The sequence below is a fragment of the Trichechus manatus genome, unplaced genomic scaffold (assembly GCF_000243295.1).
Source record: "Trichechus manatus latirostris isolate Lorelei unplaced genomic scaffold, TriManLat1.0 scaffold00002, whole genome shotgun sequence".
NCBI classification, from domain to species: domain Eukaryota; kingdom Metazoa; phylum Chordata; class Mammalia; order Sirenia; family Trichechidae; genus Trichechus; species Trichechus manatus.
In genome coordinates this window covers 5,303,574-5,330,201 of record NW_004443938.1, presented here as the reverse complement: position 1 = coordinate 5,330,201, position 26,628 = coordinate 5,303,574, and the positions used below count along the sequence as shown (strand labels likewise).

Sequence of the window (26,628 nt, the reverse complement as noted above, 5' to 3'; positions counted from 1 at the left end):
TCTACTTTACCAAGCATGATGTCCTTCTCCAGGGACTGATCCCTCTTGATAACATGTCCAAAGTATGTGAGACAAAGTATCACTGTCCTCCCTTCTGAGGAGCATTCTGGCTGTACTTACAAATTTATTAAGTATCCCCTTAGAATTTGCTACTTCTATTCTATCTGTTGTTTCACTTTCTTTTTAATTATTAAATAATTATTTAATTATTGAAACATATATTTGTGTTTTCTCCTTCTTGTGAGTCAGATTAGCTAATGGTTTATCTGTGGTGTCCTGCAATTACCTGGTGTATAAAAATTTTCTTTTTCTACCTCCACGGACTAAATTAATTGTAAATCCCAAGAGGGCAGACACTTTGCTTAATTCACTACAGTGTCTCCAGGACCTGGAACAGTGTCTGGCATGTGGGTTGTTGTTGTTAGGTGCCCTCAAGTTGGTTCCAACTCATAGTGACCCCATGTGCAACAGACCAAAACACTGTCCTGTCCTGCGCCATCCTCGCAATCATTGCTATGTTTGAGCCCATTATTGCAGCCACTGTGTCAGACCATCTCCTTGAGGGTCTTCCTCTTTTTCACTGATCCCCTACTTTACCAAAATAGATTTGTTTATCTTTACAGCAGTCCATGGTTATATTCACTATTTTTCACCAACACCATAATTCAAAGGCATCAATTCTTCTTCGGTCTTCCTTATTCATTGTCCATCTTTCACATGCATATGAGGCAACCGAAAATACCATGGCTTGGGTCAGGCATATTTCAGTCCTCAGGGTGACATCTCTGTTTTTTTAATACTTTAAAGAGGTCTTTTGCAGCACATTTGCCCAATGCAATATGTCATTTGAATTCTTGACTGCTGCTTCCATGAGCATTGATTGTGGATCCAAGTAAAATAAAATCCTTGATAACTTTAATCTTTTCTCTGTTTATCATGACGTTGCTTACTGGCCAATTTGTGAGGATTTTTGTTTTCTTTATGTTAAGGTGTAATCCACACTGAAGGCTGTGGTATTTTCAAGTGCTTTAAGTCTCTTCACTTTGAGCAAGCAAGGTTGTGTCATCTGCATAATGTAGGTTGTTAACGAATCTTCATCCAATCCTGATGCCCCATTCTTCTTCATATACTCTACCTTCTCTTGATTATTTGCTAAGCATACAGATTGAATAAGTACAGTTAAAGGATACAACTCTGATGCACACCTTTCCTGACTTTAAACCATGCAGTATCCTCTTGCTCTGTTCAAAGGATTGCCTCTTGGTCTATGTACAGGTTCCTCATGAGCACAATTAAGTGTTCCGGAATTCTCATTCTTTGCAATGTTATCCATAAGTTGTTATGATCCACACAATCAAATGCCTTTGCATAGTCAATAAAACACAGGTAGACATCCTTCTGGTATTCTCTGCTTTCAGCCAAGGTCCATCTGACATCAGCAATCATATCCCTTTTCCCAGGTCCTCTTCTGAATCCGGCTTGAATTTCTGGCAGGTCCTTGTTGACGTACTGCTACAACCATTTTTGAATGATCTTCAGCAAAATTTTACTTGCGTGTGACATTAATGATATTGTTTGAAAATTTCTGCATTCCGTTGGTTCATCTTTCTTCGGAATAGGCATGTATATGGGTCTCTTCCAGTCCGTTGGCCAGGTAGCCGTCTTCCAGATTTCTTGACATAAGACAAGTGAGTGCTTCCAGCGCTGCATCTGTTTGTTGAAACATCAACTCCTGGAGCCTTGTTTTTTGCCAAAGCCTTCAATTTTCCTTGACTCATACCTCTTACATTCCACATTCCTATTATTAATGGATGTTTGCAGCTGTTTTTTCTCATTTCGAGTCCTGCCACATCAGCAAATGAAGGTCCTGAAAGCTTGACTCCATCCACATTGTTAGGGTTGATTCTACTTTGAGGAGGCAGCTCTTCCCCATCATATTTTGACTGCCTTCCAACCTAAGGGGTTCATCTTCCGGCACTATATCAGACAATGTTCTGCTGCTATCCATAAAGTTTTCACTGGCCAGTTTTTCAGAAGTAGGTCACCAGGTCCTTCTTCCCAGGCTATCTTAGTCTGGAAGCTCCCCTGAAACCTGTGATCTGGCTGGTATTTGAAATACCGGTGGCATAGCTTCCAGAATCACACCAACACGCAAGTTACCACAGTACGACACTCTGACAGATGAGGGGTGGTGGCATGTGGTACTGCCCAATAAAAATGTTCTGAATTAATGTAAGCAGTATCTATTTTGATTATTGAAGAAAACAAATACTTGGATCATACTGCAGAAATAAATCACAAGTCTTAAATCACAATGGCTAACACATTAAAAATACAGAGTAAATATTTTTCATGTAAATATGTAAGTGGATTTTACATAGTTATGCTATGAATGTAAGTATCATTGGCCCAGAATATTATGCTAAAATATGTTACACAGTAAAACCTGTGAGAGCTGGAACTCGATGAGACTGCTTTGTTTTTCCAGGTCTCGCGAGTTTTCAGCCTTTGTCAGGGTGCAGTCTTACCACTTTTCTATCGCTCGTTTTAGTGGAAGATATTTGAGTTTTCCTTCTCTGACAGGCTTCTGCCTTACACAACCTGTGACTTTCACAAGTTTTACTGTATATGTTTTTTGACACTGTAACAAAAATCAAGTGCCAGTAATTGAACATCTTGAAAAAAACTGTAAATGCCTATGTATGCCGCATTTGACCAGTGTGCTCTGAGTAAGTTAAACTAGAAACCCAGCGTCCTTCTCTGATGAGGAGCTGGAAACCACACCTGAGGATCCCTGAGCTGGGAACACGGCAGCCCCAGGGTCTAGACTTAGGAACTCTGTGTGCCTTTAGAGTCATTTTAAAAAGCCTGAAAAATCCCATAAAACATGCTGGATTTCTGTCCTCATTTTATCCCACTAGAGATTGTGCGTAAAAGTCTCTCCACTGTGGCAGCCCAGTTGAAATCCTTTGTATGAAACAATAAAGTCCAGGAATGCCGTTCATAATATACCTCATTACCCGTTGCCACTGAGTCAGTTCCGACTCACAGTGACCCTACAGGACAGAGCAGAACCACCCCATAGGGTTTCAAGGAGCAGCTGGTGAATTCCAATGCCAACCTTTGGTTAGCAGCCGAGCTCTTAACCACTACGCCACCAGGGCTCCTATTTGTACTATAGGAGACCTCAAACCAAAACCAAAAAAACAAAAGAAATTATAACGTTTTATACCTAAATGCTGACACATTAGTAAAATCCTTGGCTGCTAATGACCACACGTACAAATAAAACACAAAATAAGTTTAAAATACTCAATTATGATACATCTATCAAATTGTCTGTAACAGAATTGTCTGTCTTTTAAAAAGCTTGCAGTATTTTCTTATCTAGAGCACCAAAAGCTAAATTTAGATACTTACATTATTGCACTCTCCAAGGAAATACAGTGCAAATCCATCAGCTTTTGTGGCTGCCAAAGTAATAAAAAAAAGGAAGAAACTAATCTCAATGGAAGAATATACCATGTATGAATTCTCTAAGGTGAGACTTCAGATATGAGTCTTTTGAATGGATATTTTAACATAATCAATGGTTGCGCAGTAAATGAAACAAAATAATTTATGGCTTTACTCAATAACATAATTATAACAGTTTCATACAGTCTTCATCAGGTACTCCAGATTTTAAGATGCGCCATCCTAAAAAGCATATAGCACTCAGTGTACTATATAATAACATATTTTTAAGAGCTGAGAATTGTATTTAGTTTTTAAAGTACTAAAAACATCAAAAGTGGTATTTATATTCTATAACTAATATAAACATCAACTAAAAAGGATGATATGTATATTTACATATCGTCACTGAATAGAAAACATTGTAACTTTTCTGAAACTGCTTCAGGGTCTTCTGGAAGACCATTACCATAGCAATTAACAGCATAAGTCTTAGGGAAATTGCCTTAATTTAAACCCCCACTTAACGCCTGTTCATGGGGTCCTCCTAAGCCAGGATCTACTGGACCTTGTCTGCAACTAACAACAACAACATCTCCTTTTAGTCTGCGCGTCCTTGAGTAAGATACTTTTAACTCTTCTGTGTCACAGCTTCCTCATCAGAGAAATGGTGATATTAACAGTACCTACCTCATAAGGATGTAATGAGAGTGAGTGAGTTAGTACATATAATATGTATAGAAAAGTGCTTGGCATACAATTAAGTACATAATAAAGTATTATTAACATTTGTGTCATGAGTATTTTGATTTCCAAATAAAAAACCAAAATATAACATTTCCATAGTAGGTATCCCACTAAACAATTGTCTTAATGAAGTGCATGCTTCTGAAACTTGCCCCATTCCATTCACTACACAGTCATTCGTTTCTTACCCAGTGCATAAAGTTGTCATCTCCCCAAATAAATTTACAATGTTTATTCTTCCTCAGAAATTAATAAATTGCTTTATAAAGACGCGATTTCATTCAATGAAAGTATACTTTTAAAACAGGACTAGGTATTAATTAGAAGGTACAGTAATTCCACTTGTGCATCATGCAAATACTTACTTGGAATTAGATAATTTAGGAATTTTTAGGTTTGACTCATTCTGGTAGCTTCTTAGTAAAATATTTTCACTTTAAGCTTGATGGAACAAAAGAAGTAAATAAATAATTTGCATTTACCTGTCAGCGACTAAATTACGTTTGTCACTTTTTACAATGGCATCAGAGAAACTTTGCTTCAACTTTCCACTAAGAGGGACAGGAAACATTCCCTACCTATTTTGATGATGCTACTCAGCTCATAGAGGAGTAGCTGGTTGTCTCCTCCAGCATCCAACCGCTGTTCTATGTAGCTGTTGAGTTCATATACAACTCCCTGCATGTTTGTATCTTGGTACTTTGAATAAAAAATAAGAAGGTACATAGTTAAATATAATAAAATAAAATATAATAAAAATTCTTTCATTTATAAAATACACAATCAATATGTATGAATTTATATGCCAGCAGTTCATTATACTTTTACAGAACATGATTTAAATATTATAATTTATTATAAAAGACAACAGATTGAAAATTAAGATTGCTGTGATTTACTTGCATCTATGCTGTTTATTTCTATTAAAATATCAAAATAATAAAAATTACAAGTCAGCTTAATATACCAGGTAACTTGATCAGTAGGACTAGTACCAAAGTGTGTTAACAGAATGAAACACTGTAAGACGCTAGAAAAGTCAACAGTATGCACTGCAAGGGAAGAAACAGAGTTCCTCAATGCATCAGTTACTGCTATCTGCTTATTTCCACTGATGTGGCTACCACCTTCCAAATCTTAAGCTCAGCCTTGCTCTGAGAACAGGAGCCAGGGCTGCAGCACGAGGCTTCATCAGGGTCAACTGAGAACAGAGTGATACATGTGTGGAGAAGGTGGATGCTAAGCCTTAGCCACCACCCCAGTCCAAGCTACCATTCTTGTCTTCTAACTCATCCCCCTGCTACCAAGCCTGCCTTCTCCATACCTATTCTGCAAACAACAAGCATTCTAAATTTTAAAAATAAAACAAGATTCTGTCACTCCCTTGCTTAGGATACTTCTGAGGCTTCCCACTGCCCTCAGTGGAGACATATAATAGACAAACTCTATGCAATGGCCTCCCGTGCCCTACAAAATGTGGTTATTGTCTGCCTCTGAAACGTCATCTCTCAACATCCTTCTCTACCTACCCTCACTGCACACAACCCTGCCACCTGTTTCCTGAACAGTCAGATATTTTTCACACCTAAAGGTCTATCACTTGCTGTGATTCTTGCTCATTATACTCAACAAGTATCTATGTAATGAAAAAAATAAATGAAAGAACTGAATGAACCAATCAATCGATCAACCATTCGATAAACACGTACTGACAATCTAGTATATGCAGGCACTCTTCTAGAAAATAAAGATATGTATTGTTGTTGTTAGGTGCCATCCAGTAGGTTCCGACTCATAGCAACCCCATGTACAACAGAATGAAACACTGCCCAGTCCTGCACCATTCTCGTGATCATTGTTTTGTTTGAGCCCTTGCAGCCACTGTGTCAATCCATCTCGTTGAGGGTCTTCCTCTTTTTGCTGACCCTCTACTTTACCAAGCAGGATGTCTTTCTCCAGGGACTGATTCCTCCTGATAACATGTCCAAAACAAAGTCTCACCATCCTTGCTTCTAAGGAGCATTCTGGATGTACTTCTTCCAAGACAGATTTGTTGGTTCTTCTGGCAGTCCATGGTATATTCAATATTCTTCACCAACACCATAATTCAAAGGTGTCAATTCTTCTTCGGTTTTCCTTATTCATTGTCCAGCTTTCACAGGTATATGAGGCTATTGAAAACACCATGGCTGGGGTCAGGCGCACCTTAGTCTTCAAGGTGACATCTTTGCTTCTGAATACTTTAGAGAAGTCTTTTGCAGCATATTTGCCCAATGCAATGCATCTTTTGATTTACTGACTGCTGTTTCCACGGACGTTGATTGTATATCCAAGTAAAATGAAATCCTTGATACAAAAGTCAACAAAATACCTGTTCTCAAGAAACTTACATTCTAGTTGGAAGAGAATGGGAGTCTCTGGGTAGTGTAAACAATTAACATGCTTGGCTGCTAACCAAAAGATTGGTGGTTCAAGTCCACCCAGAGGTACCTTGTGAGAAAGGCTTGGTGATATACTTCCAAAAAAATTGCCATTGAAAACCCTGCTCTGCAGGGTTCTACTCTGTTCTACTCTGACAAGCATAGGATCATCATGAGTGAGAGTCAACTGGACAGCAACTGGACTGGTACGTAAGAGAAGAAACAGGTAATATATCCAGTGTGGTGAACAGCAGAAAGTGCTGTGCAGAAAGCCAGATCAGGGAAGGCTTAACAGTGAGTATCTCTGGAGAGAGAGGGTTGCAATTTGAATAGGATGGTCAGGGAAGGCTTCCCTGAGATGGGGACATGGACAGAGTCCAGTAAGGCATAATACCTTGAATACCTGAAGTCTGTCTAGCCTCCCCTGAGGTAGCTGTCTCATCTACCACCTCTCTCTGCTTCTGAACTGCAAACAGACTGAAGTCCAGGCAGGTCCCAGAAAAGGAAATATAAAGGGTGACTCATCAGGAGGTGCCGTACATACCAGAAAGAATTACAGGATTAAGCCAATTTGTAACCTGGGAAACCAGTGAGAATGGACTTCAAGGGTGCTCATACAGGGTAGAAGAAATACAAATTTTGGATCGGGGCAAATTTGTCGACAGGGGTGCACTGAGCAGAGATTTTGGATTTAGTGTGGTAGTAGCCGGAAGTGACTTGAATAGTTTACCTAGTTGGTTGACTGAAATCTGTTCCCAAAAGTGGCCTGTACTAAGTGAAGTTGAAATATCAGAACTTCCTTGGTATATATCCAAAGACTCAGAGAGACTAAAATGCTACAGTTGATTTATTGTGTAAGACCTGTTTAACCCATCCCCAAACTATGGACACTCCCTCCACCAAGGCTGTGAGAAATGCATTCATGAGGAGGCCCTGGCACCCCCCGAAGAGTCCAATGGTGTCGGCCAGGAAGGGCAGGGAACTACTGCCGTCAAACTGGATCTCCTGAATTCACAGGGAAGATGGGATCTTGGGATGGCCGGGGCAAGTGGCAGCACTTAATACGGAGGGACAAAATGAGTGCTGTTAGCATGTGGGCAGTAGAACTGAAGCTGTATGAAATGATCTGACCCACAGAGATCCTTGGCATTGGCTACTTAATCAAGATCTGGAAGTGAGACAGACTGGGGAGCCTACTAGTTTATTTTTAGAAGTAGAAAAGCTCTGGATCAAGTGAACAAAAATCTGACTTGTCTCTCCATAACAGAAAGTCATAGCACCTCAACAGATTCTCAGACTTGAGTCAGTTCACAGACCCAGAAGCTAAGGAATAAAGGGGAGGCTAGGTCCCCTAAAGGAAGGGTCTTAATATACAGCCAAAATGTCCAATGTGGATCTTCCTCTTATCTTTCCCAGAGGGGCCTGCAGCCATCTACCTGGGTAACTGCAATGGGGAGAGGGGGGTAACCACACTTTGGGGGGATGACTGGACACTGACACTAATTCTTAGAAACCCAAAGCACCACCGTGGTCTACCAGTTAGTGGGGCTTATAGAGATCAGGAGATTGATGGAGTTTTAGTGCGAGTCTGTCCCAAAAATGAGCCCCAGTGGGTTCTCAAACAAGTCCTGTGGTCATTTTCCCAATTTCAGAATGTACAATTGTTGATGGAATCCCCACCTTGAAAGGATCCCCGCATTGGGAAGGGGTGAGGAAATGAGATTTTCAGCAATCTGGGGGAAGATCTTCCTAAGCTGAGAGAACCACAGAAATAAATGAATACGACCAAATAGAACCAAAATAGAAATCTGCCAAACAAGTCTTACATTTTATCACAAACTTTAACAATGATGGACTGGCTACTCGGAGGCCCTTGCCTATTGTTGCCACATCCTGCATCTCTTCCAGAACTTCCTTGGTATATACCCAAAGACTTAAAGACTGGAATGCACAGATGAGAGCGTGGCGAGCTTCTGCGCTGTGCTCAGGCCCCTATAGGGCACACACCCTACTCTCTGGTTTGCCTCCAGGACCACCAGATTTCCCTCTAGCCCTGCTGGCCCTAACTGCTTCTTCCACGTTCAACCATGGTAAACCACTGCCCCAGACCCACTCTGGTTGACCTTCTATTGTATCTTATTAACAGTTATTCATAACTTCCCAGTTATTTCCTAGCTCCATATTTTTTTCAAGCTTTGTTCTTGCTCAGATACCAGTAGAGCAGTCAGAGTTTGTATAAACATCATGAACACTCAAAGTTCTGAGCCCTCCAGAACATGACAGCTTCATCTGGGGTCACAACAGCTAATGCTGTCTCCCCCATCATCTGTAAACAACATCCTACTTGAGCTACTGCAAAAGTTTTGAAGAAGGCCAGATAAAAAGTTCTACTCTAACATAACCTCTCTTCCTTACCACTAATCAGAACCCCTAGCTCTATTTTTATTTTATTTTTTCTCCAATGTCCTGGGAAAGAGCCTTGCTGAGAACGAAGCTAACCCAAAGGAAAGATGAGCCAGGGGGTGAAGACAGCCTAAGTAGTAAGGACAGACTTTGAACCTCTGGATTCAGCCGTACAAAAGTCTTCGTGCTGAAGATCTACCCTTAGACTTTTCTCTTACTTAAACTGATACAGTCTCCCAATACTTCCATTATCTTGTAGGGAGGGGCACTTTAGACAGTCTAAAGGTGGGCTTTTTGTCTTTCAGTAGACCAGTTCTTATTCAAATGATGTGACTCCCTCCTCTGACAATGTAATTCTGAGAGCAGATCCTTTAATAATGACCATAAGGCAGTGCTGAGATTAATGGCCAGCGGTTCTCCACCTCCTTTGGACAGGAAATGGGCTGTCATACACAAGTGAGAACAAGAAAACATTCTGGGGTATAGGGAGTTTATTATGAGGTTTCATAATTTCATGCCTCTGAGCTTAAGTTTTCTCATTTGTATAACTAGAAGGTTGAATTACACTGTCTTTAAGGTATCTTTCAAAACTAACTTTTTATGATAATTTATTACTTAGGTTTTCAATTTTCTTGTGTTCATATTAAGCTTCAAATTCTGATCTTTAACTTAATATATTAGCATGTTCTGTCTCCTTAGGTTACTTATTACAATTACATAAATATTATAACAGTAAAATATTTTATTATGATTATTATTCTATATTAACACAATACAGTAAAATCTGCAAAAGCCAGAACTTGTGTAAGGCAGAAACTTGTCAGAGAAGGAAAATTAAAATATTTTCCACTAAAACCGGCGACAGAGAAGTGGTGAGACTGCTCCGTGTCAAAGGCAGACAACCTGTGAGACCCAGAAAGACAAGGCAGTCCTGTCAAGTTCTGGCTCTCACTCGCTTCACTGTATTAGCTCTCAAATGTTAAAGGTCTATCTAAAAAGTTAGCAGACCATTCAAAACATAATATACTGTAAAATTTAAAATTATATATAAGTTGAAACAATAAGCATAATTATTATTTGGTTGTTAGTCTCATGGCTGTTTGTTACTCATCAGTACTTCAGTGAAAAGAAAGGCAGAGGAAACAACTGGAGATGAATGTCAAATAACACACCTCTAACTTGCCAATCTGGATGCTGAGCAAATACTCTGAGAAGCTGAACTATATGAAGAAGAACACAGCATCAGGACTGGAGGAAGACTCATTAACAACCTGTGATGAGCAGATGACACAACCTTGCTTGTGAAAGTGAACAGGACTTGAAGCACTTACTGATGAAGAGCAAAGACTACAGCCTTCAGTATGGATTACACCTCAGCATAAAGGAAACAAAAATCTTCACAACTGGACCAATAAGCAGCAGCATGATAAATGGAGAAAAGACTGAAGTTGTCAAGGATTTCATTTTCCTTGGATCCACAATCAACGCCCATAGAAGCAGCAGTCAAGAAATCAAATGACATACCGCATTGGGCAAATTCGCTGCAAAAGACTTCTTTAAAGTGTTAAAAAGCAAAGATGTCACTTTAAGGAAGGACTAAGGTGCATCTGACCCAAGCCATAGAGTTTTCAACTGCCTTATATGTGTGCAAAAGCTGGACAATGAATAAGGAAGACCAAAGAAGAACTGATGCCTTTGAGTTATGGTGTTGGGAATGAATGCTGACTATACCATGGGCTACCAAAAGAACAAACAAATCTGTCTTGCAAGAAGTACAGCCAGAATGCTCCTTAGAGGCAAAGATGGTGAGACTTTGTCTCACATACTTGGGATGTGTTATGAGGAGGGACTAGTCCCTGGAGAAGGACATCATGCTTGGTAAAGTAGAGGGTCAGTGAAATAGAGGAAGACCCTCAACGAGATTGACTGATACAGTGGCTGCAACAATGGGCTCAAGCATAACACATCATGAGGATGAGGCAGGACTGGGCAGGGTTTTGTTCTGTTGTACACAGGGTCGCTATGGGTCGTAAATGACGTGACGGCACCTAACAACAACAAGGTGCTCTTATGGAAAGTACATCATAAAGAAAGCTTACTAAAGGATCAGACAATTCTATAAGCTTTCAATTCTATATCCTGACTAATAGAAAATGACAATAACAAATTAATAATAATGTTAAGAGCTTATATTTGTACAGCATTGTGATCTTTACAAAGCCCTTTTATCATAAGAACCTATATGAAGTTTATATCGGGTGGCACTGAAGCACTCATAATTCAAGATAAGTTATAATTGTAAGGTAGAATAAGGTGGGCTCTGCACAACCTCTCAAACTTGGAATCACATTGGACACCGCCACCCTCATTCTCTGTTCCACACCAATATGAGTTGGAATCCACCAGACAGCACACAACAACAACAACACCTGCTTTCTTTAGAGGAATCCCTGAAAACCTGGCTTCACAAAGATATGGCCTCTTGGGAGGGACTGTAATGATCAAACATGAAACAGTGAACTAGGTCAAGCTCTGTGTGGCCAACACTGTTGTGTTTCCAATGAGACTGTAATATACCCTGCAGCACCCCTGTAACTGTGTCAGGGCATCTGCGACACAGTTTGGGAACAAGGGGGGGAGCCATATAAAATCCCAGCGGGAAAGCATGACCCATGAGACACAGGCAGTCCCCAAGTTATGAACGAGTTCTGTTCCTAAGTCTTTCTTTAAGTAGAATGTGTACAGAAGTCGGAACAATTAGGTGCGGTTCGTATCTAACGTCAGTTAGTCAAATGTTTGTATTAGTATATAGTGTACCCTCCTGTGCACAAAAAAACATTAAAGAAACACTTCCAGATACACGAAAACACCTTTCACATAATAATACAGTAATAATAATGTTTTGATGCTCTCGTAAAGTGGCACCCGTTTGTTATTACAAACTTGTATGTACCTTGAATTTTTAATATAATAGGCTTTGCGGAGATTGTGGGTTGTACTTAATTCAGACATTCGTAACCCAGGGACTGCTTTTACAATGGCAATGAATGGAACAGTATTAATCACTGGTTCAGGAAGCAAGCTGCAAGCTGGTCTAGCTAGGAGATCAAATGTCCCCAGACTTGCTAAAGTGAATTCTGTGCATGAACTTAGATTGGAAGACCAGTTAAACAGTACAGTCTAGAGGCAATTCAAAAATCAAGTAGGAGTTTGAACAAGATGAGCTTTGTGATCCCTGTCGGCCCTGAAAGGCCATGATTCTATGAGGCACCTGTGACATATCTTGAAGCACAAGAAAAATACATTAGAAAACAATGAGACCAATATTAAATGTTATGTACGTCACAGCATGCAAAAATAGCTCTCACCTTTCAGCATAAACCTCAACATTTGAACAATACCTTAGATTAATTTCCCCCTCATCATTCTTTACATTTTTACTTTGTTTCTTTTTCAAATTTATCTGTTTTATCATTTTAAACTTTGACATAATTTCTAACTTACACAAAGCTTCAAGAATTCCTATGAATTCTTTACCCAGATTCACCTCCAAGGCAAACTATTTACATTTGGGCCTATTTGCTGTATTATTTTCTCAGTATATTCTTCCCTTCTGTCTATGTATCAGTCTACCTATCTGTACACACACCCACACACATACACACAAATACTGAATATTTTTTCTGAATATTTGAGAGCGAGTTCGAGTGCCCCTTCACCCCTAAATACCCAGTGTGCATTTCCTAAGAACATTCTCCTACATATTCACAGTACAGTTATTATCATCAGAAATGTTAACGTTGCTACAACAATATTAATTAATTAAAAATCCACATTCAAATTTCATCCATTGTCCCAGGAATGACCCTTACAGCTATTGTTTTCTGCTGGTCCAGGTTCAAATCCCAGATCATATGTGACATTTAGTTGTCATGTCTGTTTAGTATCCTTTAATCCAGAACATTTCCTCAGCCTTTTTTTTTTCCTTGAATTTGATATTTTTGAAGAATTTGTCAGTTTTGGAACTAGCTTGATGTTTCCTCAGGATTAGATTAAGGTTATGTATTTTAACAGCAACACAATGAAGCGGTGAAGCTAGAACTTCATCATGCCTTCTGTATTTATTACCTGGCAGTCTACTGTGAAGAAGAGTTTTCCATTTCCCCCATTCATTCATTCATTCAAGTACGAACTCACAGATTCTTACTTTACTCAGTGGGTTATAATCCATGAGTACTTTTATTTATTTTGATGCTCAAACTGTTCCAGGTTTGGCTACAGGGCATGCTTTATGATAGGATTTTTTCTTTAGGATTTCCACAAAACACAACTGCAAGCGTCTGAGGATATTTTAAGCTATTTAAATAAGGAAATGCAGACTTTGCTTACAGATGTCATATGGAAGTCTTCTTCATTCAGGTGGGGTGACTTTCTATCTGGGTGAGAAATATTTGTTGGACTCTGATTTTCAAAACTAAAAATTTCAAAATTTCACTTTACTGAACTGGAACATTAATTTATCACCTGATCTCTGGCTTCTAAATCACACAGATATTTTGATAGTTGACAGTAGAGGATACCTACCCTCCAGGTACGCATTTATAAGTATCATCCTGAAGTGTTCAAGGTCTACCTCTTAGCCAAATCCTGATAAAAGGAAACCACACTTTGGGATATTTAAAAAGGCATGCCTTCTATCCACTTCTCCACATATTTTCACTTCTACCCTTAGGCCATACCACTTCTGCCTGGTAGTTATCAACTAGAGGTAGGGCAGAGGAAGTTTGAGAAATTGTTCCAGGTAATTCTAATATGTTAGGTCTAACCTAAACCCCAAACCCTCTGCTGTTCAGTCAATTTCAACTTGTAGTGACTCCATAGGGTTTCCAAGGCTGTAAATCTCTGTGGAAACAGAATGCCACATCTTTCTCCTGTGGAGACACTTGTGGTTTCAAACCGTCGACCTTTTGGTTAGCAGTCCAGCACCTTGACCACTGTACCAACAGGTCTACCCTATTCCCAGCCACCTGTATGGTCACTTTCACTTACTGAACATTGACCCACATTTTAATATTATGCCTTTGAATCTTAGTGAAGATTGCTATAAAATCACATACAGTGAAACCTGTGCAGACAGCAACTCAAAGGGACTGCCTTACTTTTCTGGATCCCGCGAGATTTATGCCTTTGACAGGGTGTAGTCTTACCACTTTTCAATTGCTCTCAATTAGTGGAGCCCTGGTGGCGTCAATTCTTCTTTGGTCTTCCTTATTCACTGTCCAGCTTTTGCACGCATATGATGTGACTAAAAATACCATGGTTTGGGTCAGGTTCACCTTAGTCTTCATGGTGACATCTTTGCTTTTCAACATTTGAAAGAGGTCTTTTGCAACAGATTTGCCCAATGCAATGTGTCTTTTGATTTCTTGATGGCTGCTTCCATGGGTGTTGACTGCAGACCCAAGGAAAAGGAAATCGTTGACAACCTCAATCTTTTCTCCATTTGTCATGATGTTGCTTATTGGTACAGGTGTGAGGATTTTTGTTTTCTTTATGTTGAGATGTAATCCATACTGAAGGCTGTGGGCTTTGATCTTCATCAGTAAGTGCTTCAAGTCCTCTTCACTTTCAGCAAGCAAGGTTGTGTCATCTGCGTAATACAGGTTGTTAATGCGTCTTCCTCCAATCCTGATGGCCTGTTCTTCTTCATGTAGTCCAGCTTCTCAGATTATTTGCTCAGCATACAGAATGAATACGTATGGTGAAAGAATGCAACCCTGACGCACACCTTTCCTGACTTTAAACCATGCAGTATCCCCTGGTTCTGTCCAAACAACTGCCACTTGATCTATGTGCAGGTTCCTCATGAGCACATTTAAGTGTTCTGGAATTCCCATTCTTCCCAATGTTATCCATAATTTTTTATGATCCACACAGTAGAATGCCTTTGCATAATCAATGAAACACAAGTAAACATCTTTCTGGTATTCTCTGCTTTCAGCCAGGATCCATCTGACATTAGCAGTGATATCCCTGGTTCCATGTCCTCTTCTGAATCAGGCCTGAATGTCTGGCAGTTCTGTGCTGCAGCCGCTTTTGAATTACGTTCAGCAAAATTTTACTTGCGGTGGTATTAATGATATTGTTCAATGATTTCCACATTCAGCTGGATAACCTTTATTGAGAATAGGCATAAATATGGATCTCTTCCAGTCGATTGGCCAGGTAGCTGTCTTCCAAATTTCTTGGCATAGATGAATGACAACTTCTAGCACTGCATCCGTCTGTTGAAACATCTCAATTGATATTCTGTCAATTCCTGGAGCCTTGTTTTTCACCAATGCCTTCAGTGCAGCTTCGACTTCTTCATTCAGTACTATTGGTTCCTGACCATATGCTACCTCTTGAAATGGCTGGTCGACCAGTTCTTTTTGGTATAATGACTCTGTGTATTCCTTCTATCTTCTTTTGATCCTTCCTGCGTTGTTTAATATTTTCCCCATAGAATCCTTCACTATTGCAACTCGAGCTTGAATTTTTTCTTCAGTTCTTTCAGCTTGGGGAATGCTGAGCATGTTCTTCCCTTTTGGTTTTCTATCTCCAGCTCTTTGCACATGTCATTATAATACTTTACTCTGTCTTCTCGAGCCGCCCTTTGAAATCTTCTGTTCAGCTCTTTTACTTCATTTCTTCCTTTCGCTTTAGCTACTGGACGTTCAAGAACAACTTTCAGAGTCTCTTCTGACATCCATTTTGGTCTTTTCTTTCTTTCCTGTCTTTTTAATGACCTCTTGCATTCTTCATGTATGATATCCTTGATGTCATTCTAGAACTCATCTGATCTTTGGTCATTAGTGCTCAATGCATCAAATCTGTTCTTGAGATGGTCTCTAAACACAGGTGGGATATACTTAAGGCCATACTTTGGCTGTTGTGGACTTGTTCTAATTTTCTTCAGTTTCAACTTGAACTTGCATATGAGCAATTGATGGTCTGTTCGTTCTGCAGTCAGCCCCTGGCATTGTTCTGACTGATGATATTGAGCTTTTCCATCATTCTCTTTCCACAAATGTAGTCGATTTGATTCCTGTGTATTCCATCTGGCAAGGTCCATGCGTACAGTTGTCATTTATGTTGGTGAAAAAAGCTATTTGCAATGAAGTTATGGGTCTTGCAAAATCCTGTCATGCAATCTCCAGTATCATTTCTATCACCAAGGCCATATTTTCCAACTACCAATCCTTTTTCGTTTCCAACTTAAGCATTCCAATCACCAGTAATTATCAATGCATCCTGATTGCATGTTCAATCAATTTCAGACTGCAGAAGCTGGTAAAAATCCTCAATTTCTTTATCTTTGGCCTTAGTCGTTGGTGCATAAATTTGAATAATAGTCGTATTAACTGGTCTTCTTTGTAGGCGTATGGATATTATCCTATCACTGACAGCTCTGTACTTCAGGATAGATCTTGAAATGTTCTTTTTGATGATGAATGCAATGCCATTCCTCTTCAAGTTGTCATTCCCAGCATAATAGACCAATTGTAGACTGTCCAAGTCAAAACAGGCAATACTAGCCCATTCCAGCTCACTAATGCTTAGGATATGGATGTTTATGCGTTTCATTTTCGATGATTTCCGATTTTCCTGGATTCATACTTTGTACATTCCATGTTCCGATTATTAATGGATGTTTGCAGCTGTTTCTTCTCATTTTGAGTTGTGCCACATTAGCAAATGAAGGTCCTGAAAGCTTGACTCCATCCACTTCACTAAGGTCAACTCTACTTTGAGGAGGCAGCTCTTCCCCAGTTGTACTTTGAGTGCCTTCAAAACTGAGGGGGTCATCTTCTGGCACTATATCAGACCATGTTGTGCTCCTATTCATAATGTTTTCACTGGCTAATTCTTTTCAGAAGTAGACTGCCGGGTCTTTCTTCCTACTCTGTCTTAGTCTAGAGGCTCAGCTGAAACCTGTCTACCATGGGTGACCCTGCTGATATCTGAATACTGGTGGCATAGTTTCCAGCATCACAGCAACACGCAAGCCCTCACAGTATAACAAACTGACAGACACTTGGGGGCAACTGACAGAGTGTGATACTCAACCTCAAATACAAATGTAAGAAGAGAGAAACTTCATAGACATTTTGATACACAGACTAACAAAGCAAAAGGGGCCCATAAAAAATACAAATGAGGCTATAATTTAACAATGATGCAAACAAGTTTAGAATTGGTGATTAAGATAGACGGAAAGGTTTAGAACACTTGTTATGTAAAGAAATCTCATCAAGCCTGTATTATTAAGCAAAATCAAACGGGAGACCCAGTCAGCAAACGAAACTCATATTTAATAGAAAATAAAACAAATAATAGGTATAAGCACTAAACAAACTGGAGGACTCACAGCCACGTACTGGGAGCGTTTTCTCTGAGATAATGGCAGTCTCCTCTAAGAAAAGCAACCCTATGCACAAAACATATACCTGCACGATAATTACCTGGCCAGTGCCTTTAGAGGCTCTAACAAGGCTCACAAAACCTTTTAATTTTCAAAGATTCATTCATTTAAAGTTATAATGCCATGTTACTTCTCAAACAGATTCACATGGAAATCCTGGAAATTGTGAATCCTGCATTCAGTGACTGTGATTAGTCATCTAGTTTAATTATTATAATAATACCTAATCAGATGCAGCTGAAGTTTTCATTGCCAGCCACAGGAGGCAGTTGACTGCCTTAGTCCTGCTGTTTGGGGAATGCCTTTTACAGAGTTCACTCTTACAGTCTGAGAGACTATGAGTTTCAATGAGCCGAAGCAATCAAGCAAGCATTCCTAGATCCTATGTTCTCAGGGGCTTGTGGGCAGGACTTATTAGGGGCTTGTGGGCAGCACTGTATTAGGGGCTTGTAGGCAGCACTGTATTAGCAGATGTTGATTAGGGAAGTAAATTACCCACGACCAGCCCCTAGGGGCCCAACACTCTTTATCAAAACATTAAGCAAAAAAAAAAAAATAAGTTGCAAAGAAGAAAGAATATAGATAATACACAGCAATTCAGAGGATGTGAAGAACAGGGGGAAAATAGTAACAGTTGATGGAAATCAAAATAAGTTCCAGGGAAGTAAATCTTATAAAACAAACATTTGGATTGCTATTACACAAATGGTCTTTGTCAAAAGCTGATTTGGTGTGAATAACAGAAAACAAACTTTTTTCTAATTTTTAAACTTAAAACTACAATCAAAATGTTGGATCCCAAACGCTGATTTTTTTTAATATGGTTTCTCAAAAAATGAGTCACTGCACAACTTTTTTCCTGAAACCAAATATAAAACTTCCTTGTGTGAAATTATCAAAATATTCCTCAAAGAACAGGAAATGCTGAACTTCATATAAACTTTTTCCTCTATATAAAATTGAGCATTGCTCTCGTAGTTCCAATTCTGAGCAAATACATTTTGAAGAAAAAGTCTATTTTATTCAACTTACTGTTGGGCTGAATTAAGCCCTAACTCCATTGTTACTGTCTTATAAATACTCATATTACATCCTAAACTTTTGAGTGACATTCTATTACAAAGCAGTATGACTTAAACCAAATAAAACTAGACTTCATAAAGAGACAAATTTAAATAAATCTCTGGCGTTGAGAGGGAGAGAGAGAGAGAAAAAATGGCAAGAGACCAAGAAAGAGAGAAAGTGTTTATAAATGTTTTCAGACTAGTATTTTTACTGCTTCCATCTGTGGAACAGAGTTTTTTAATTCTCATGGAATCTAGATTTTCTGCAGCCATCAAGGCGGAAAAATGACGCACCCAAACTTTGGCCCTGAGATAATCTTGGAACCTTAAACCTTGAGGAAACTGGTTTCCTGAAAGTCATCTTTAACTCAAACAGCAGTTTAGCTTAATTAATAAAGATCGTTTGCCTTGGGCATTGTGGTCTTTTAAATAATTATCTATGAGCAGTCAGTTTCAACAACAGAAACTGCAAAGGTCAGAGACTACAGCTACGTTTTAAGGCAAATCATTAATTATCTGAATTATTCTTCAAAAAAATGTGTGTCCACAAGTTATTATGTAAACACTATTCTGGCCCTGTTTCTATGGCAATGTATAATTACTAGCGATAAGCTGGAGTATAAGAATCTGTGAAAGGTTTTTCTCCGGAATGTTTTCGACTCTCTAGTCAGAAATGTTGCCCCTATTTGCAAACCATGTATCAAATAACCTTCAATTTCTATCACTGGCTTAATATTATTTTTGTTTTAACATTTCTCATATTAGAAAGATCAAGCCCTATGAATTGACCATAATCACCTGGACTCTCTTTCTCATACTACTTGGTATATCCACGAATCTGGCCTCACTTCCCAATCCTCCCTCCCTGTCCAACGAAATCCTTCCACTGTGTCCCAGGAACTCACTGTCAAAAATCAGTGAAACACCCTCTAAACTTCTCTGATTTGTTAGCTGTTGTTGTTGCTGTTAGGTGCCCTAGAATCGATTCCGGCTCATAGCAACCCTGTGCCTAAAAGAAGGAAACACTGCCTGGTCCTGCTCCATCCTCACAATCGTTATGCTTAAGCCCATTGTTGTAGCCACTGTGTCAATACATCTTGTTGAGGATCTTCCTCTTTTTCGCTGACCCTCTACTTTACCAAAGGAGCCCTGGTGGTGCAGTGGTTAAAGCGTTTGGATGCTAATGGAAAGGTCAGCAGTTCCAATCCACCAGCCGCTCCACAGAAGAAAGATGTGGCAAAGATTTACACACTTGGAAATCTTATGGGGCAGTTCTACTCTGTCCTATAGGGTTGCTATCAGTAAGTATTCACTTGATGGCAGTGGGTTTGGTTTTGGTTTGGTCTACTTTACCAAGCAAGATGTCCTTCTCCAGGGACTGGTCCCTTCTGATAACATAACCAAAGTATGTGAGACGATGTCTCGCTATCCTCACTTTTAAGGAGAATTCTGGCTGCACTTCTTACAAGACAGACCTGTTCATTCTTCTGGCAGTCCATGCTACATTCAATATTCTTCACCAACACCATAATTCAAAGGCATCAACTCTTCCTTGGTCTTCCTTATTCATTGCTTAGCTTTTGCATGCATACGAGGCAACTGAAAACACCATGGCTTGGGTCAGATGCACCTTAGTCCTCAAAGTGACATCTTTGCTTTCCAACATTTTAAAGAGGTCTTTTGCAGCAGATCTGCCCAGTGCAATACGTCATTTGGTTTCCTGACTGTTGCTTCCATGGGCAGATTATGGATCCAATTAAAACGAAATCTTTGACATCTTCAATCTTTTCTCCGTTTATCATGATGTTCTTTACTGGTCCAGTTGTGAGTTTTGTTTCCGTTATGTTGAGGTGTAATGCACACTAAAGGCTGCTCCTCTGAGAGGAACATTACCTTTTCCTCTAACTGAAATTTCCTACCCTCATGTAAAGACTGCTTCCTGTAGCAGAACTGATTATAACATCATGTAAAATCAACATGAAGAACTTACGCTCATGAGTATCAAGCAGATAAGTCAGAAATTTCTTAGTAAATGGAGTAACAGGTGTTTAATGAATATGAAGAAAAATCTGGCTATTGCAGGATAGACAATTATTTAGAAGTTGGCAGCTGATGATCTTCCTCTCCTCCCACCCATTCCTTGGTAAATAACCAAAGAAAAATAAAATTGAGAAAGCTAAATTAGTGATGAAACTCTGTGACTGGCTGCTACATGCCATTAATTTCTAGGAAATTTTCAAGACATAACACCAATGAAATCAAAATGGACAGAGTCACTAAGGGCCTACTTAAACCAAGAAAATAGCACCATTTCATTAAATAAATGAAAAATATTTCCAGGAAAATAATAATCAACCCAAACCCAACCTACTGCTGTCAAGTTGATTCCAACTCATGGCAACGCTGTAGGACAGACTATAACTGATCCATAGGATTCCCAAAGTGTGGCTGGTGGACTTGAACTGTGATCTTTTGGTTAGCAGCTGAGCTCTTAACCACTCTGCCACCGGGGCTCTGAAAATAATGATACAGGATGCTAATTTACTAGGGTAACAGTTGGATGTGTGTTTACGCTGTATGTGAAATAGAGGCACTGTGTTTAGAAAGACGTCAAACAGAAAACCAAGGAAATTTCATGATTCACTAGCAGAATCCAGCACTCTTTTAACTTGGCATACAGAAACACTAAAATTGATACAGTTATACCATTTACTGGCCAGGTTGAAATGAAAAAAACATAATGAAATCTGGATTCCAGCACAGCTATTTCTCTCAATTAACCTAGAGAAAAATCACACAGAGATAAACCTCCCCTGTAGGAATACTGGAGGAGCCCTGGTGGTGCAGCAGTTAGGCGCTTGGCTGCTGACCAAAAGGTCAGTGGTTCGAATCCACCAGCTGTTCCTTGGGAGAAAGATGTGGCAGTCTGCTTCCATAAAGATTTACAGCCTCTAGAACTACACGGGGCAGCTCTTCTCCGTCCTGTAGGGTCGCTATGAGTCAGAAATGTCTTGGTGGCAGTGGGTTTGGTTTGGGTTTGGTAGGAATACTCGCAACTCCAGTCCCCTCACTTTTCCCCTCTGTCACTTCAGATGAATTGGTACCACTGAACCTCATTATCTAGCCCTCCAACTCACATCTAACGGGAGAACTCTTAACACTTGCATTAATAGTAAACAGAGGCAAGGAAAATCTACCTACAAACAGCAGACCTAACATTACTCAAGGACAGATAAACATGTTTTTAGAATCAACAACAAATAACACCTCAAAATGTATGTTGTTGTTGCTGTTAGCTGCCGTCGAGTCGGGCCCTGACTCTTGGCAACCCCACGCACAATGGAACACAACACCGCCCAGTCCTGTGCCATCCCCATGATCTGTTGCGGACCAGACCACTGTGATCCATAGGGTTTTCACTGGATCATTTTTTAGAAACAGATATCCAGTTCTTTCTTCCAAGTCTGTTGTAGTCTGGAAGCTCTGCAGAAACCTGGTTAGCATTATAGCAATACACAAGCCTCCACGGACAGATGGGTGGTGGCCACCCATGAGGTGCACTGGCCGAGAATCGAACCTGGGTCTCCTGCATGGAAGGTGAGAGTTCTACCACTGAAACACCAATGTCTCACTGAAAACATATAGCAACATTAAAAATAGAAAAAAAACCTACAAAAAATTTTCAAGGTGTTAATATTATACTAGTACATATAAGATGCAAGTTAATTTTGTATGGTTTGAGAGGACGAATATATGGCTAAAAAGTGACATGAATTTCAGAAGAGCATCTGCTTTGCACTCTCAAGAAAAAGAAAAATGAATGATAAGAAATTATCAATGGACAATTACTCAGTCCTAAAGAGAAATGAAGTCTTGACGAATGCTGTAACATAGATGAACCTTGAAAACATTATGCTGAGTGATTCTCAGTCACAAAGGAACAAATATTATATGATTTCACTTATATGAACTATCTAGAATAGGGAAGTGTATAGGGATCAAAGTTTATTAGTGGTTACCATGGGCAGGTGGGAAGCTAGGGGGAAAAGGGGAGTCATTGTTTATTGAACACCGAGCTTCTGTTAAGGGTGATGGAAAAATTTGGAAATGGATAATGGTGATGGTTGAACAACCTGATAAACATAATATCACTGAATTATACATGAGAAGAATGTTGCAATGGCAAATATTTTATTACATACATATTTACAACAATAAAAAAAGATATTATCAAGGAGATCATAAGACAGACTGAAATAAAAAGCAAGCCCTCAAAAGGATAAAAAATAATTTTTAATAAACAGAGTAAATGTGAAATTTAAATATAATTAGAAACAGTACAGAAGAGAATTATACTGCAGAAGTTCAAGTTGGTGGCAGAACTTCCATATGCATATCCTAGATCCAATGTCATGGATTGACTTGTGTCCTCCCAAAATTTGTGTCAACTTGGCTAGGCCATGATTCCTAGTATTATGTGGTTATCCTCAATTCTGTGATCTGATGTAATTGTCCTATGTATTGTAAATCCTAATCTCTGACTATGGTTAATGAGGCAAGATTAGGTTATGTTAAAGAGGATTAGGATGGGCTGCAACACCCTTATTCAGGTCACTGATCTGATGTAAGGGTAGTTTCCCTGGGGTGTGGCCTGCATTACCTTTTCTCTTACAAGAGATAAAAGGAGAAGGAAGCGAGCAGAGAAAGTGACCTTGTATCACCAAGAAAGAAGAGCCAGGAGCCGAGCACATCCTTTGGACCCAGGGTCCCTGCGCTGAGAATCTCCTAGACCCAGGGGAAGACTGATGACAAGGACCTTCCCCCAAAACCAACAAAGAGAGAAGCCTTCCTCTGGAGCTGGCACCCTAAATTCACATTTCTAGCCTCCTAAAATGTAAGAGAATAAATTCGTTTGTTAAAGCCATCCACTTGTGGTATTTCTGTTATAGCAGCACTAGATAACTAAGACAACCAATACGCATACAGGTATCCAGTAGGGACCCTTGGTGATCTTCAAGAGAACAAAATAAATTGGATAAAATGAATACACTAAGAAACCAAATAGAAAAGAAATATCCTAAACTAAAGAAAGACTTTTAAAATGATTCAGAAAGCTCACCACATGCCAGGCTAAATTAATAAAAGTTTAAATACTCACACATAATGAATTCCAAGAACAAATGATAGACTTTCATAAATATTCAGAAATGAAAGAAACAACATTTACAAAGAAAAAATATTAAAATGGCCTCTGATTTCTCCTTTACAACATTACATATAAGAATGTAAGGGAAAATATCTACAAAATGTTGACGGGTTGAGACTGCACCCAAGAATTCTAGACATGGCTAAAACTGGGCACATTCTAGCACATCAGCATCAAATACCCTTCTTATCTTGATAATTTCTCTCCCTGTACCTTGTCAGAAATCTTTTTGTCTTACAAGCTGGAACCTCTTTGATAATAATGTTACAGCAATAATAATGAAAGAAAGGATTAATCGTAGTGATTAGAAGAAGACAAATGACAAATAAGGACTGATCCAGTCTCCCTCTAGTTCTCCCTGCCCCAACCTCTCTGACCCCATCTTCTAAGGCTCTTTCTTTCCTTCATTCAGTTCTAGCCACAACGACCTCCTTGCTGTGCCTTGAACACACCAGGCACAGTTCTGTCTCAGGGCCTTTGCAAGTGCTCTGCCTTTTGCCTGGAATGCTCCTCCCAGGTAATCAGCATGGCTCACTCCTTCACCTCTCTTAGGTCTTTCCTCGTGAGGCTTCCCTGGCCCCACATTCCCCACCCTGCTCCTTGCTGTGTTTTTCTACATAGACCCATTCCTGTAGGAACACACAAGATATTTACTTATTTGCTTTACTGACTCTCTCCCCACACTAATCTAAGCTCTGTGAGGGCAAGAACTTTTTCTCTTTTTTTTTTTCTTTTATGTATCCCAAGCACCTAGAGCAGTGGGGGCTCAGTTAATATTTGTTGATTGAATGACGATGTCTGACGACAAAAATGTATCAGACTGTTTAACATATGCTGGTTTCAACAAGATTTTTGACACAATCTTTCACATGTTCCTATAGGTGAGAAGAAGAGATGGCATCTAGAGGTAGTAGGCTGCCTAGTAAGTTGAATAACTGTGCCAAATATTTATCCATCATTTAAATAATTGACACACAAGAGGAGAGAGTACACTATAGCATGTCAGGGTCTACACTTCTCATTCCCCCTTGTGATAAAGTATTTTAAAAGGGTACACAGGAAAACAATATGGAAAAATTATTCCAATTTGTGGTTTCAAAGCATAGATAAAGCAAGATAAAATAAAGCTGAAATAAATGTAGTCCTACAGTTACTATAAAACAAACTCTGTTGACAAAGAATTTTTCTTGGTTTTCCTCCTACCTCACTGACGTCTCCTTCTTAACCTCCTTGGCTGACTTTGCCATGTCTTCTCCACCATTAAACACTGATGTGACTAGAGTTATACTTAGTCTTTTCTCATTTCTCTGTAGACTCACTCCCGAGGTAGTATCATTTAGTCCCGTAGCTTTAAATACCACGTATACACCACAGACTCCCAAATTTGTATCTCTACCTATGAACTCCCCCATTCATCTGTCAGTTTATCTTATTGTGGTGGCCTGCATGTTGCTATGATGCCAGAAACTATGCCACTGGTGTTTCAAATACCAGCAGGGTCACCTATGGTGGGCAGGTTTCAGCGAAGCTTCCAGACTAAGACTAGGAAAAAAGACCTGGCGATCTATTTCTTAAAGAACTGGCCAGAGAAAACCTTATGAATAGCAGCAGAATATTGTCCGATAGAGTGCCAGAAGATGACCAGCTTAGGTTGGAAGGCACTCAAAATACAACTGACAGAGCTGCTTACTCAGAGTGCTCCTTAATGACATGGATGGAATAAAGCTTTCAGAACCTTCATTGCTGATGTGGCATGACTCAAAATGAGAAAAAACAGCTGTGAACATCCATTAATAATCAAAATGTAGAATGTACAAAGTATGGGTCTAGGAAAATTGGAAGTTGTTAAAAATGAAATGGAATGCTTAAAGATCGATATCCTAGGCATTAGTGAGCTGAAATGGACTGGTATTGGCCATTTTGAATCAGACATATGGTCTACTATGCCAGGAATAACAAGTTGAAGAGGAAAGTCATGACATTCAATGTCAAAGAGAACATTTCAAGACCTATCCTGAAGTACAACACTGTCAGTGATAGGATAATATCTATACACCTACAAGGAAGATCAGTTAATACGACTATTATTCAAATTTACACACCAACCATTAAGGTCAAAGATGAAGAAATTGAAGACTTTTACTAACTTCTGACATCTGAAATTGATTAAACATGCAATCAAGATGCATTGATAATTACTAGTGATTGGAATGTGAAAGCTGGAAACAAAGAAGAAGGATTGGTGGTCGGAAAATACAGCCTTGGTGATAGAAACCACACTGGAGATCCTACGATAGAATTTTGCAAGACCAACGACATATTCATTGGAAATACCTTTTTTCAACAATATAAACAGTGACTATACACATGGTTCCTGCCAGATGGGGTACACAGGAGTCAAATCAACTACATCAGTGGAAAGAAATGATGGAGAAGCTCAGTATCTTTACTCAGAACAGACACCAAATGCAGAACAGGCTATCAATTATTCACGTGCAAGTTCAAGTTGAAGCTGAAGAAAATTAAAACAAGTTCACACAAGCAAAAGTGAATATATCTTCAGAATACACCACCTGAATTTAGAGACCATCTCCAGAACAGATTTGACACACTGAACACTAATGACCAAAGACGACACAAGTTGTAGAATGACATCAAGGACATCATACATCAATAAAGCAAAAGGTCATTAAAAAGACAAGAAAGACCAAAATGGATGCCAGAAGAAACTCTGAAACTTTCTCTTGAATGTAGAGCAGCTAAAGCAAATGGAAGAAATGATCACGTGAAAGAAATGAACAGAGATTTCAAAGGGCGGCTTGAGAGACAAAGTAAGGTATTACAATCAAATGTACAAAGACATGGAGT

General features: G+C 39.3%; 1 protein-coding gene across 1 annotated transcript in view; it reads right to left on the bottom strand.

Annotated features, from left to right (window-relative positions):
- PDE10A (phosphodiesterase 10A) overlaps positions 1-26,628 on the bottom strand; it is a gene marked incomplete at its 3' end in the record, with an annotated part of 329,742 nt that overhangs the window by 107,848 nt on the left and 195,266 nt on the right. The window contains exons 4-5 of the mRNA XM_023728251.1: positions 4,782-4,902; positions 3,421-3,470 (exon numbers count right to left, since the gene is read on the bottom strand). Coding sequence (XP_023584019.1) covers positions 3,421-3,470; positions 4,782-4,902 — 171 coding nt within the window. The remainder of the gene's footprint in view (positions 1-3,420; positions 3,471-4,781; positions 4,903-26,628) is intronic.